Source organism: Sardina pilchardus, chromosome 4, assembly GCF_963854185.1.
Source record: "Sardina pilchardus chromosome 4, fSarPil1.1, whole genome shotgun sequence".
Lineage (NCBI taxonomy): Eukaryota > Metazoa > Chordata > Actinopteri > Clupeiformes > Clupeidae > Sardina > Sardina pilchardus.
In genome coordinates, this window is record NC_084997.1 from 28,933,105 (window position 1) to 28,948,104 (window position 15,000).

The 15,000-nt window shown below is 45.4% G+C and overlaps 1 protein-coding gene across 1 annotated transcript in view; it reads left to right on the forward strand.

Moving 5' to 3' along the window:
• The window catches only part of myo3b (myosin IIIB), a 96,572-nt gene that overhangs the window by 27,206 nt on the left and 54,366 nt on the right, over positions 1 to 15,000 (forward strand). Inside the window, exons 12-14 of the mRNA XM_062535105.1 lie at positions 2,183 to 2,336; positions 2,918 to 3,006; positions 3,202 to 3,331. Of these exons, the coding sequence (XP_062391089.1) occupies positions 2,183 to 2,336; positions 2,918 to 3,006; positions 3,202 to 3,331 (373 nt within the window). The remainder of the gene's footprint in view (positions 1 to 2,182; positions 2,337 to 2,917; positions 3,007 to 3,201; positions 3,332 to 15,000) is intronic.

Sequence of the window (15,000 nt, forward strand, 5' to 3'; positions counted from 1 at the left end):
TATACGACACCGGAGAAGGTGCCGGAAGCTCTCGGGGGATCGCCGACTGTGGCTCGCGCACAATGGGGATTGCTGCCTTGCAGTGTGTTGGCGGTGACAGAAGTGACGTTTATCTGTTGAACGCTTCCGCGCGCGCGATGCGTAGAGATTGTTCCGGAGTGACGCACAGGTGGGTTTTCTGTCGCTGGCGTGCTAGATTTAGGGAGAGCTAATCTTAGCGAGAGCGTCGTCTTAATCTCAGCCACCAAACTGTCCTACCCAGTTAACTTCACAGGAAATGAAGGAGTATCATTTCGTCGCATAAAGTGTGATAATATTGATTCTGCCTAAAGAGTTGAGAGAGTTACACTTCAGGTACGGTGAACGAGAGTTGCACTTCAGGTACAGTGACTGCTAGGCACGTAGGCCACTAGTGTTTGTTATTTAGTTTTGATCCAGTCAGTAAGTTCTGGCTCTGAAGTTGCAAGACATGAACAAGATCAAACAAAAGCAAGCAACTGCACTTCATTAAAAAAAGAAAAGAAAGAAAACAAAACTTTAAGGTGCTGGATCAAACAAGAACAACAAAGTGTTGTGTAAAATGAACTGGACAACGCTTGCATAAAAAGTACAGATGTATTCTTCTCAAGACACACAGATACGATTTGACCTCAGAAGAGTAGAGCTGGCTGATCTTGTTTTTAGAATAGAAAAAAAAGCCAACGGGAGTGTGGACCGAGACTGGCAACTAGATGATGTGAGGAGCAACCAGATGACGCAGTCTCGAGGATGCCGAACGTGCCGTGAATAAGCCGACGTCAACGCCCTGAACAGAATACAGTAATTTCCAGCATATACAGTATATAAGCCGCGTTGTGTATAAGCCGCAGGACAGTGTTTTATGCAAGTTAAAAGAATCAAAGCCATATTAGCACCATACAGTATTAACTGCCCCCCTGTATTAACCTCATAGCTGAAGAAATAGTAAAATAGTAAAATCAGTGTATAAGCTGCGTCTAATAGTTGGGAAATAGGATAAATATAGACACATGAGGACCACATGATTTGCAAAATAATATGTCACAAAAGGGAGAATGAATTAATATATTATGTTGTGATTATGTAGATGTTGTGTGCTGCCGCTTTTGCTCAGAGAAGTGAACCTTGTGGGGCTTTGCCTGATCTCTGTCAGATCTGGCTACATGTCAGTTCTTTTCTTGGCTGTGGACACACACACACACACACACACACACACACAGGCACGCAGGCCACACCAGAAAACCACACCAGAAAACCACAGAATCCACACAGAGTGTATCCACACATACATGTACACACACACACACACACACACAAACACACACACACACACACACACACACACACACTCACACACACATTACTGTATGTAGTGTAGTGTAATTGTTTGTGCCCTCTGGTTAAGCTGGGAGTCTGGCTACTCTCATGAATAAACTATGAGTGCTGTTGCATTTTATTACTGGAAAATATTTTATATGTTAATTAATCCATTACCACAACACGGTTTGATCACTCCTCCCTGCTTTGTAAATCATGAATTATAAAACAGTGTCTGTGTTTGGACTACCACAGCTGCCTTGTGTTTCCCACACCATATTTACTGTTCAAATTAAATGCGGTTTTGGGGGGGTGGTAGCTTTTCCATATTTAGCTGTAAGTAGATTTGGCAAAAGCATCTGCCAAACACTTTAACCTTAATCTTGTACAGCGGTTAGGGTATGGATTTACAACCATTGTCATCTTCCACGCAAGAACTCTTACTGAAAGCATTCAGCAAAATGCTATTTTGAGCAGTATTAAAATTTATGTTGAGTCTCCTTGATTGTATATTTAATGTCTGTATGGGTGGACATAGATGGACATGCGCACACGCGCACACACACACACACACACACACACACACACACACACACACACACACACACACACACACACACACACACACACACACACACACACACTCACACACACTCACACACATACACACACACACACACACACACACACACACACACACACACACACACACACACTCACACACACACACACACACACACACACTCACACACATACACACACACACACACACACACTCCCACACTCCTACACTCCCACACTCCCCCCGTTTCATATGACTCTCTGTCCTGTGCCTACGCGGGGTCAGATCGAGTACCAGAGCGAGGCGGTGGATGCCAGCCAGGTGGAGTATGAGGACAACCGGCCCATCCTGGACATGTTCCTGCAGAAGCCCATGGGCCTGCTGTCCCTGCTGGACGAGGAGAGCCGCTTCCCACAGGCCACCGACCAGACGCTCGTGGGTGAGCAGCCAGGGCCGCCGCGCAGGGATGGAGTAGCGTCCTCCCAGTTATTAATAATATTATTGTATTATTATTGTATTATTATTGTTAATAATATTATTATTGTTATTTGTATTATTATTATTATTATTATTATTATTATTATTATTATTATTATTCATTTGCATTAATTAATTGGTAGCACTTTTATATTAAGATGCACATTTTCACCATTAATTAGCTGCTTACTAACATGTATATTAGTAGTACTGTATACTAACCATTAGTTAGTCATCATTAATGGTGAAAACGTGTCTTAATATAAAGTGTTACCATTATTACACACGTGTGTGTGTGTGTGTGTGTGTGTGTGTGTGTGTGTGTGTGTGTGTGTGTGTGTGTGTGTGTGTGTTTGTGTGTACTTGTCTTTGTCGCCTGTTTGCATGAATGTGTGTGTGTGTGTGTGTGTGTGTGTGTGTGTGTGTGTATTTGTAAGTGTGTGAAGGAACAAGAGACTGGAGAAGTACTGTATCTCTATTAGTGGGAGATTTCAGAAGTGTGTAATTCTGATCTCTGCCTGCCCCTCTGTCTGCCCTCTCTAGACAAATTTGAGGACAATCTGCGCTGCAAGTACTTCTGGAGGCCGAAGCGAGTGGAGCTGTCCTTTGGGATTCAACACTACGCTGGAAAGGTACAGCACAGTTCAGAGACATAGAATGGGCTACTTAATAATGCAAAGCTCGGTCCACAATACATACAGACTAAGAGTTACCAATGAACGTTACCATTGCAACATTTCCAAATTCGTTCAAACTAAATAACTAACTAACTTTCTAACTTTTTAACTCCACATGTTCACTATGTTCACCACATTTGTTCTCCACAGGTTCTGTACAACGTGAACGGGTTCCTGGAGAAGAACCGGGACACACTCCCAGCAGACATCGTGGTGGTTCTGAGGACCTCTGAGAACAAGCTCCTCCAGCAGCTCTTCTCTAGTCCGCTCACCAAGACAGGTAAGTCGCAACGAGGACTGCACACCTAGCCACTCAAAGCACTAGCTGTGACGCTGATTGACCACTTAGTAGTTGCTACGTGTCGCTTGTGTTTCACTGCACACACAGCAACGACTTCCCTACCGTAAAGTAACAAGTAGTGGTGTATCTTGAGTAGATGTAGATGCAGACGTATCTTGAGTGCATGTTTAGAGGTGTCAACTCGTCAGATCACATACACCTCATGTTAAAAGCAGTCTCGCTGACTCATTTTGGACTGCCACCATTTTATGTACGGCTTTTTACTGTTTTACCGTTTTTTACTTCTACTTTTTTTTCAACTGTAGCGGGAAGTCACGTAAGGGTCATGGTGGTGGTGGGGGGGGGGGGGGGGGGGCGGTCACCATGAGGTGATGGTCTGATTTCACACGTCCTCATGGAGGCCTCTGTGTAGGGAAATTGGTTGGGCCTCCTGCCTTAAGACTGTGGAGTGACTGGGACTGGTGTTGATGTGAAAAGCCCACCATTTGCATATGCGGCTTAAAGTAATAATCCCGTGAAGCTGATGGACAGTTTTAGGATGGGATGGGGTGGAATGGTGTGTGTGTGGATGTGTGTGTGTGTGTGTGTGGGGGTGGGGGGGGTGGGGGGTGGGTAAGAGCTAGAGGAGCGGAACGCCTTGCCCGAGTGATTATGGGATGCCTTTGTTTGTGTGACTCAGGTGAGTTCATTTGAATATAAGTACCTGAATAATGGCAGCCACTTGAAAACCTGGCTATTATTCTGGTCCTTGTGTTTAGCCGTGTGTGTGTGTGTGTCTGTGTGTGTGTGTGTGTGTGCGCGTGTGTGTGTGTGCGTGTGTGTGTGTGTTAAAAAGAGCGCAAATCTCTAGGTTTCTTTATCGTCCCAAAGGGGCTCAGCTCCTGGATGGAGACTGAGAGGCGGAGGATGGGGGGGGGGGGGGGGGGGGGTGGTGTCTGTTTTTATTTTGCCGCTAAGCTGTCCCTTTCTCCAATCCCCGCCGTTACGCACGTACACTATCTCCCAGATTGTGCAGCAGTGGTGGTGGCGGCAGCAGCAGTAGCGGCGGGATATCCCTCCCGGCGATAAGGTCCCCTCAAATCCCCCCCGCTGGATGAGAGAGAGGAAAGAATAGCACTATTTAGATGTGATCGCGAAAAGCACCGAAAAGCCCACAACCTCGTGTCTCTCTGGCCTCTATTGTGGAGGGAGCGAGCGCGGAGGCGGACGCTAATAGGCTAGTCATTAGCGATAGCGCAGGCCGGTCAGTGGACTTAGCGGGAACGAGGGAGGAAAGGGAGGGGTGGAGGAGTGGGTGGAGGGCGGGCGGGTTGGGCAAGTGGGTGGGTGGTTGTCGGGGGATACAGACTAATGGACACGTTTAATTACGACACGTCACGCTGCGGCCTCGGTTAAGCTCATCTTTACCCACTGCACTTCCCTCGCTTGGAAAACCGGTAAATGGGTGACTTTTTTTTTTATTATTAGTCTTATTTCTTTTTTTGCTTTTTTTTGCTTTTTTTGTGGAAGGAACATAATGGGCCTGTCCGTGTGGGCCGTCAGGCGACGTCCTCATTTGTCGCTCCGGTTTAGGCTCCATTAGAGAGACGCGCTCATCTGAGCTGCTTTCAGCTGCGACCCACAGCAGGGGAAGACTCGGGGTGCTGGATTATATTTACAGCAGGGGGGAGCGAGAGAGAGAGAGAGAGAGAGAGAGATAGAGAGAGAGAGAGAGAGAGAGAGAGAGAGAGGAGAGAGAGGTAGAAGGGAGGTAGAAGAGAGAAGAGTGTGAGGAAGAAGAGAGGCAAGGAGGAGGAATGGAGGAGAAAAGAGGAGAGAATGTAGAAGAGAAGAGAGTGAAAAGAGAGGAGAAGAAATGACTTAATCAGACAAACGTAGCAGTAGAGTTCGAGCGGGACAGGAGTCGTTGTTGACAGCACCGTACTACACTACACTGCCGAGCTTGTTCACCGTGCAGGAGACACGACTCATATCCTGAAGTCTGTACACTAACGTCGTTCACACGGGCGGTTGCATTCTCTGGCACTCCGTCAACACACACCTAAACACTGCGCTCAGTAAACAAGCCTGCATATCATGAAACAAACTCTACGTAATGCCTTATTATAGCCTATAATATTAAAATGTATTCATTTCGTGCTTGTTCGTATGTGGAGGTTTGCTAGTCCTTGACAGTAAAGGAAGCCCTGCTGAAGAGTAGGTGCTTTGACATGCTACTGCGGTCTCACTCACTTGTACTACAGTAGGCCAGGCTGTAGCCTTGGTTAAAGAGGACATAGAATGAATGAATTGAGTATTGCACTGTGTGTTCCCTGATGTTAGAATAGTATATATTCATAAAAAATAAACTCAATTGCAATTTGGTTAAGTAATGCTTTAGCTGAAGTTGCGTTGGCTTGCTGATTACAGTTAGTGCCTCTGTTGTCTCCCCCATTTGTAAGTCACTTTAGATAAAAGCCCCTGCCTGATTAATAAATGGGAGTATATTGTATTAATTAGTGTCTCAGCATGTGGTTTCGTGTTAAGGTGTGTGTCTTTGTGTGTGTGTGTTTGTGTGTGTGTGTGTGTGTTTGTGTTTGTCTGCGTGTGTGTATGTGTGTGCATGTGTGTTTGTGCGCTTGTGTGTAGGTGTGTGCGTGTGCAATCGTACAGTATGCATGCTGGTGTTTTTTCTCCGGTCTCAGTTTGCCATCATCACATAGCCTGTGTGCTCACATTCAGTATGTATTGTATTGTATGCAGGAACATTCAGTATGTATTGTATGCAGACACAGATTTTTCTCTCATATGTTAGTGAGCTCTTGCAAACAAACATGGATGATCCCCCGCCCCACCCCCCATCTCTCTTTCATGTCTTGGTGGTTTGCCCTGGATCATGAAATCTTCCCAAAAATATAGATTGAGAGAACAGCCATCAGGCAAACTGCTCCTGCATATCAACAGGGAAATCACATGCACACACACACACACACACACACACACACACTCTCTCTCACACACACACACACACACTCAAATGAGGAAGAGCTACATTTCCCTTTCAAGTGGAGAGACACTGCTCCTGAAATGGTAATATGACTCTTTAGGGTAAACGGGGAGATGGCTTTCATTTGCATACATCTCTCCCCCTCGTCTCATAGATTTGCTCTTATCGCTGTGAAATTAACAGTTACTATCTCTGCCATCGGATTGAAATCAGGAGTTTTTTTCTCTTTTTTTTTACCGACCCCCTCTCCCTTCCCCTTAGACCCCTCTCTCTCCCTCCCTCCCTCTCTCCCTCTCTCTCTCTCTCCCTCTCCCTCTCTCTCTCTCTGCATGTGGGCATACACAGGACTCGAGGGCGGCTATGTCTCAGGGTGACCAGTAGGTGGCAGTGTTGCTGATGATGCACCAGCCCCGTTGCAATTGAGAGCGCACGGCCTGTACTGTAGGTCTGTTTGCGTTGGCCCTCTGAAGCCCATAGGATACGCGTATAGGTTTTGGCTTTTGGCCTCCGCTGCAGATGAAAGTGTGTGAGTCAGAGCGTCGGCCCCTGGTACCAAGAACAACTCTCACGTTCGGGGCAGCTATGCCACATTACCGCCCTTCAAAGGTGCTTACTGGAAGCCCCCCCCCCCCCACACACACACACACACACACACACACAGCACCAACCACACTCCTGCTCTCCTTCTGTGTGGTGCTCGGTAGCTTTTGAAAAATCTACAGTTTCACATTGAAAAGTTGTTGAAAAATACCGTTGAGTTAAATAGAGTCCGTCCCATATGTCAGTGTGCCACCGCGCTAGTCTTGCCATAGTTTCCGTACTGAATTATGCTGCCATCGTTTTAGCCACTGAATCATGTTTACCGCCACTCAGTTTGGTAATTTTCACCACACTGCATCTTATGAATGTAATGTAACCATCCACCCTGTCACATACTGTATATGCATGATAGAGAGACCCCCCCATGTTTGGCACTTCCATTCCTCTCATCTGGTGGCGAGTCTTTGCTCTGCACCCCACTTAAGGTTTCAGAACACGCATGGGAGTAGAGGTGAGGGTGAGGAGAGAATCAGAGCAGGTGAACCACTGTAGTACCGTAATTTCCCGACTATTAGCCGCGGCTTATACATTGATTTTGCAAATACAGGGGGCAGTTAATATGGTGTTAATATGGTTTTGTTTCTTTTAACTTGCATAAAGCACTGTCCTGCGGCCTATATGCAGGAAATGACTGTAGTGTGAAGATGCTTGTGTGTGTGATGGTGATGGTGTGCTAGAGTCCCTTGACTGAGAGAGCAGTATGGCGTGGGGGGGGGGGGCAGGTACTGGGGGGTGATAGAGCACTTAAAGGAGCCAATCAGTGCACACACACTACAGGGGCAGCAGGACGAGATTGATCCCCATTCACACTTTGAGTTCATCCATCTTAAGTATTTATTTATTCTTTAAGTGTATATTATGTATATCTAGCTTTTACATTTTCAAATCTTCATTAGGTTTCTCATCGGGTTTAGTGTTAAGGACTCTCTCTCTCTCTCTCTCTCTCTCTCTCTTTCTCTTTCCTCTCCTCTCCGCTCTCCCTCTCTCTCCAGTGTCCGTTTAAGAGGTGAAGACTCTATTAAGGGTTCGCTGGAGTCAGTAGCAGCTTTTATAGTACCCACGGGGCTTGACACACTCACACACGCACACACACACTCACTCACACACACAGCAGCTGCTAAGAAGTCCATGACTGTGTGTGTGTGTGTGTGTGTGTGTGTGTGTGTGAAAGAGAGAGTGAGTGTGTGTGTTTTTGCTTCTTCTGTAGTATTTGTGTCCATGCATAGTTTGTATACTGATTTAATGTATTTTAATGGTGGTCTGAAGTGTGTGTGTGTGTGTGTGTGTGTGTGTGTGTGTGTGTGTGTGGTGTGTGTGTGTGTGTGTGTGTGTGTGTGTGTGTGTGTGTGTGGATTCTGTGGTTTTCTGGTGTGGCCTGCGGGCTGTGTGTGTGTGTGTGTGTGCGGCGGAGAGAGCCATGTGCTGGTGTGTGTTTTGCGGCACTCTGTCAGAGGAAATGGGAGGCATTTGCATGGGCAAACTCCTGGGAGGCAGAGAGAGAGAGAGAGGGAGAGAGTGAGAGAGAGAGGGAGAGAGAGAAAGAGAGAGAGAGAGGGGGGATAGAGAGAGAGGAGAGGAGGCTTCCCTCAGATCAGTCAGTAGGAGCCTGGGGACTGTTTGAGTTGGACCAGGAGAGATGGGGCCCACAGGGGCCAACTGCAGGGGCTAGGAAGGAGTGCTGGAGTGTGTGTGGGTGTGTGTGTCTTCATGTGGTTTGTGTGTGTGTCTGCGCGTGGTTCGTGTGTGTGTGTGTGTGCGTGTTTGTCTGTCTTTTTCTCTGTGTGTATTTAGTAAGGAATAGCATCTTTTTGTTTATTTATGTCTTAAGAGTCTATAACTCTGAGTATCATGCTTGTGTTTGCTCTCTCTCTCTCTCTCTCTCTCTCTCTCTCTCTCTCACTCTCACTCTCACTCACTCTCACTCTCACTCTCACTCTCTTTGTGTCCCTGTGTGTGCGCTACAAAGCATGTGGGTAATGTCATACATCTCATCACCATATTGTGTGAGTCATGCTTTTGATGTTGACAAAAGACAGCCTGCTTTAAAGGCAGCCTGATTCATCCATCCATCCATCCATCCATCCATCCATCCATCTATTCATCCATCCATCCGTTCATTCATTCATTCATTCATTCATTCATTCATTCATTCATTCATTCATTCATTCATTCATTCATCCACTGAGGCCTACTCAGTTCAGTTGCTGGATGCTCTAGCTGTGCTACCTTACCGAGGCCTGTTCAGTTCAGTTGCTGGATGCTCTAACTGTTCTACCTTACTGAGCCCTACTCAGTTCAGTTAATGAAGTGGAGTCCCCAGTGCTGCTGGATGCATGTGAATATGGGGACTTAACAGGGAAAGAATCATCAAAAGACAGACGGCGCGTCTCACTCATGAAGGTGATCTAACACTGCGTTCTCTAGGCAGCTAATGGGGTTTGTGTAGCGCGCGCGTTCCGCTATGTTCTATGAAATATTCATACGGAACGTGGCGGAGTGCGGTTCTTCTGTGTTCACAGCAGGAGATGTATGAAGGTATTATTGGGGCAAAAGTCACGAGCACATTTAACTGCAGATTTCGCATTCGCACACTAAAGTCACAAATGTGTAACCGTACATTTGAAGTTGTAGATATTTTTTTCATACCTTGTTAACACAAAATAGGGCTACGGGTTCACGAATCCGTTCTACAAGTTCACAAAACCGTTTTACAGATACACGAATTCTCACCTGTGCATCACAAGTTCCTGGCCTCATCCCCTCGAGACTTTTGCTCCATTTACACTGCAACGATTGGGGCAAAACACATTCGCACATCCGTGTTTCATAGTCTGAGAACATGCACAACATTTGTGCATTTGTAAACCCAAATGTGAACTAATGCAACAGAAGTTGTGCATCTGTGAAATGTTTTCTCATTAATAAAAGTCTTACACGACTACAAGTGCATTGATACAAGTGCTTGAGTCTACATCTGCGAGTTTCCGTCGCTGTTTTCCGGGGACGAATACTTTTGCACCAATTATACCACCTGGCGATGTGCAAAACCGATTTGTACTTGTGCACGCAGAGAGCATCGATCGAAAACAACACAAGGCGGCCGGATCTGGATCTGGATCGCGCCCACACATCCCTGCTCATATAAGTAGCCTAACCTCCGCTTGTTTCCTCATCAATATAAAGACAAGGACGCACGATTTGTAGATTTTCTTTTCACAGAGTGAGAAAACATACTTCGGAGTGATTATTTGCACCCGGGTGTAAATAGTGGAATGGAGGCATTTTCTTATTTGCACCCAAACCTGTAATGCGTGCAGAAACAGATGGGATGGCCTACCTAAATCTAACAAGTTAGGATTTTTAAAAACAATCTTTTTGATGGAAACGTGGTGCTAAATTCCCATAAACGTGTTCAGTTAACGGGTAAAACCGTCCGTTTGTAAGCAAAATCAAGAATTACGAGTTTGTTTACCGTCACTGAGCAACCAGAAGATAGAAATATTACGCTACTAGCCCGTTGCATGTACTAGAAATTGTATATACACTAATCCAGCGCGAACTTTATGGGCGCTGCCATCTTGAATATCGCCATTACTGCGTGCCTGCGAGTGTGACGAGTGACACTTGTCTGTGCTTTTCAATGAAAGCATCCTGTCAGAGAATGTCTAACAAGAGGACTGCTAATGAATGAAAATGTCAGGTGAAAGGGCACATTGGATCAATGATGTCAGACTGTACCAAAACTTACCAATGAAGGTAATTTATTAACACCATAAGGTATTAAGACGTGTATTAATGACAGCTAACTTCTGCAACAGCCGCCTATGGAACCAACGGGCTAATTTCTTAGCAGCCAGGCACGCAGTAATGGCGGTTTTGTGTTACTTCCGTGTTTCGCTGGATTAGTGTATAGGGTAGCGGGTAGGCGCATGGGCCATGGTTCGAAGATTGGCAGTTCGTATCCTATTAGTAACCTATGGCTTTTTTTTGCATGCCAATATAGTTGAAAGAGTTGTTTTCTGTAGAGGAGTTGACTATTTAGAAGCGTTCTACTCACAACTGTAGCCTATTTCTATAACTAAAATAAAACTAGACCATTTTTGACAGATTCATTAAGCACAAACTCTTATTTGCCGCGAAGTAACGTCATCAAAGAGAAGAGAGTCGTTCGCACATACTTTCAAAATATTTTAGTTTGGCATGCAAAAAAAAAAAATGCATTAGCCTACATTTGGAGTGATTTGAACCACCAATCTCTGATTCATGGCTCATGCACTTATCCGCTAACCTACATGACTTCTACGTTATGCGATTGACTGGGCTAGTAATATTTGTCTATCTTCTGGTTGCTAGGTGACGGTAAACAAGCTCGTAATTCTTGATTTTGGTTACAAACGTACGGTTTTACCCGTTAACTGAACACGTTTATGGGAATTTAGCACCACGTTTCCATCAAAAAGATTGTTTTTAAAAATCCTAACTTGTTAGATTTAGGTAGGCCATCCCATCTGTTTCTGCACGCATTACAGGTTTGGGTGCAAATAAGAAAATGCCTCCATTCCACTATTTACACCCGGGTGCAAATAATCACTCCGAAGTATGTTTTCTCACTCTGTGAAAAGAAAATCTACAAATCGTGCGTCCTTGTCTTTATATTGATGAGGAAACAAGCGGAGGTTAGGCTACTTATATGAGCAGGGATGTGTGGGCGCGATCCAGATCCAGATCCGGCCGCCTTGTTTTGTTTTCGATCGATGCTCTCTGCGTGCACAAGTACAAATCGGTTTTGCACATCGCCAGGTGGTATAATTGGTGCAAAAGTATTCGTCCCCGGAAAACAGCGACGGAAACTCGCAGATGTAGACTCAAGCACTTGTATCAATGCACTTGTAGTCGTGTAAGACTTGTATTAATGAGAAAACATTTCACAGATGCACAACTTCTGTTGCATTAGTTCACATTTGGGTTTACAAATGCACGAATGTTGTGCATGTTCTCAGACTATGAAACACGGATGTGCGAATGTGTTTTGCCCCAATCGTTGCAGTGTAAATGGAGCAAAAGTCTCGAGGGGATGAGGCCAGGAACTTGTGATGCACAGGTGAGAATTCGTGTATCTGTAAAACGGTTTTGTGAACTTGTAGAACGGATTCGTGAACCCGTAGCCCTATTTTGTGTTAACAAGGTATGAAAAAAATATCTACAACTTCAAATGTACGGTTACACATTTGTGACTTTAGTGTGCGAATGCGAAATCTGCAGTTAAATGTGCTCGTGACTTTTGCCCCAATAATACCTTCATAGAGATGAGGGGCCCTGGTCTCGCCAGAAAAATGGGAGCGTTAGTTCAGATGCTCTGATGTGACGCTCCTGTGACATCTGTGGCTGTAATTTAATGTCACGCTATTCCGCCGCGGAGCGAGAGAGGACGGCTCTCCCCAGAGCCAGAGCACAAATCAAAGGCCCAATAGCCGCCACCATCATCATCATCATCATCATCATCATACTTATCATCATCATCATCACCATCATCATCATCATCATCATCATCACCATCATCATCATTATTATCATCATCATCATCATCTCAGCGTTTTCGCGCTGAAAATGTTCAAAATGGCGCACACGTGACAAAAGCACATAGTACATGTAGAACATGACACACTTTGTTTTACACATACCGGTACTCTATTTCTCTCTATTTTTCTCTCCCTGTTTCTCTCTCTCTCTGTCTTTCTTTCTCTGTCTACCTCTCTCTTTCTTTTTTTCTCTCTCCATCTAATCCCCGCAAATATTGTAATTGCCATATTCTTATTGCACTCTACCTTTTTTTTTTTTTTCAATCTTCCTAGAATTTATTTGCTTTTAAAAGCTTAAACTGTTTACCATGTTGTAAGTTGCTGTGGCTAAAAATGCATCTGCCAAATGTAATGTAATGTAATATTTATTTGTGCATAATGTGCACCTATTGCCATATTTATCTGATTGTTGAATATTTAAATCTTACCGTTTTTGAAGTGTGCCACTCTTGCGCTTCACAGCGGTTCATACTGTATTCAAGTTGAAATGTCACTTGTGTTTCATTTATGGTTAGCTATTGAAGAAACACTCTCAGTGGGACATGCAGATGAGGCAAATATGACTTTGTTGAATTCGGTGTTCTGTTCAATAGCCCTGACTTCCTCCAGTCTCCATACATTGTGGCATGCGGTTGCAGTGGTCTCTGCTCCACAGTGATGGCCACACCTGACAGTGTCCCCACCCGCCTCGTACCCTTCTCTAACCCTCACACTCAATTCAATTCAATTCAATTCAAAAGTGCTTTATTGGCATGACAAATATTTAGACACTTGTATTGCCAAAGCAATTATCACATATGTTGAACATACAGGTTTAAGACAAGGTCTCTTTCTCTCTCTTTCGTACTTGCTCTGTGTCTCTCTCTCTCTTTCGCACTCGCTCTGTGTCTCTCTCACTCTTTCGCACTCACTCTGTATCTCTCTCTCTCTTTTGCACTCACTCTGTGTCCCTTTCTCTCTCTCGTTCACACTCTCTCTCACTCTTTCTGTGTGTCTCTCTCTCACTCGCTCTGTCTGTGTGTGTGTGCTACAAAGCATGTGGGTAATGTCATACATCTCATCACCATATGCACTATGCTGTGCTTTGTATGTGTGGGTCATGCTTTTGATGTTGGCAAAAGGCAGCCTGCTCTGAAGCCTTTCATTCGTTCATTCATTCATCCATCCATCCATCCATCCATCCATCCATCCATCCATCCATCACTCCATCCATGCATTCATTCATTCGTTAGTTAGTTAGTTTGTTTGTTTGTTTGTTTGTGTTTGTCTCCACTCCACAGTGTTTGCCACACATGACAGTATCCCCACCTGTCTCGCAATCTCTACTTATGGGTGTCACCTGTCTCGCACCTCTCTACCTGTCTACTGTATGGGTGCTGTTAAAAAAAAAAATTATTTACCTTTTCTCATACAATTCTCTTTTCCTCTTTCTATCTCTTCCCTCCCTTTTTTTTCAGAAGTCCATGAGTATTCTGTTTTTTTTTAATCTCCCCTTAGCTTCACCCCCGCCCTCTATCTCTCTCTCTCTCTCTCTCTCTCTCTCTCTCTCTCTCTCTCTCTGAAAGTCTCTCATCTCAGTTCTTCACTCTCCCTCGTTTGACACCATGCGCTCTTCAGGAGCAGAACTTTGTTGGCGTGTTGTTTCTTAAGCCGTTGTGGCTTTGCCCCGCAGTCACAGGGAGCGCTGCTTTGCTCCTTCACTCCTTCGCTTTGCAGGCGTTTGCAGAAGAAAAGAAAAGGGCCGCCTCGGCCAGACATCTGAGGGGCCACTGGACACCCCACACACACACACACACACACACACACACCCCGCCACCCTTGTTTGATTGCAGCGGGGCAGGCACATTCCTTTGCCCCCTACAGACACACACACACACACACACACACACTCTGTCACACACACACACTCTGTCACACACGCGCACACACACACACACACACACACACACACACACACACACACACACACACACACACACACACACGCACACACACAGACTCACACACACACATTCACACACATTAACTCACTCGCACACACACAGACATACACTAACTCACACACACACACACACACACACGGGCGTTTGGACGCAGGCGAGCGGGCAGGGCGGGCGGGCGGTTAGGCGGGCACCCGGGCAGGCGTCCTCTGAGCTCTAAATCTGCTGGCAGAACATGGCTTCATAATGCTCCTGTGTGTAGCCGCGCTCAAAGCCTGTTACAGCATGCCATCCTCACGATTGATCTCTGCTGCCAGTAATGGAACGGGGCTTTTAAACAGCCCCTGGACTAGTCAAATCTCTGCAAAACTGGTCGCAAACTGCAAACTGCTCATGGTGATGTGTGTGTGTCTGTGTGTGTGTGTGTGTGTATGTGTGTGTGTGTGTGTGTAGTGGCGTGTCAGAGGGAGCAGGGGAGTTAAAGCTGGAATAATCTCATTTTCGTGGTTGCTGAGTTGAGTTTCTAGAATAGATCACATGTAT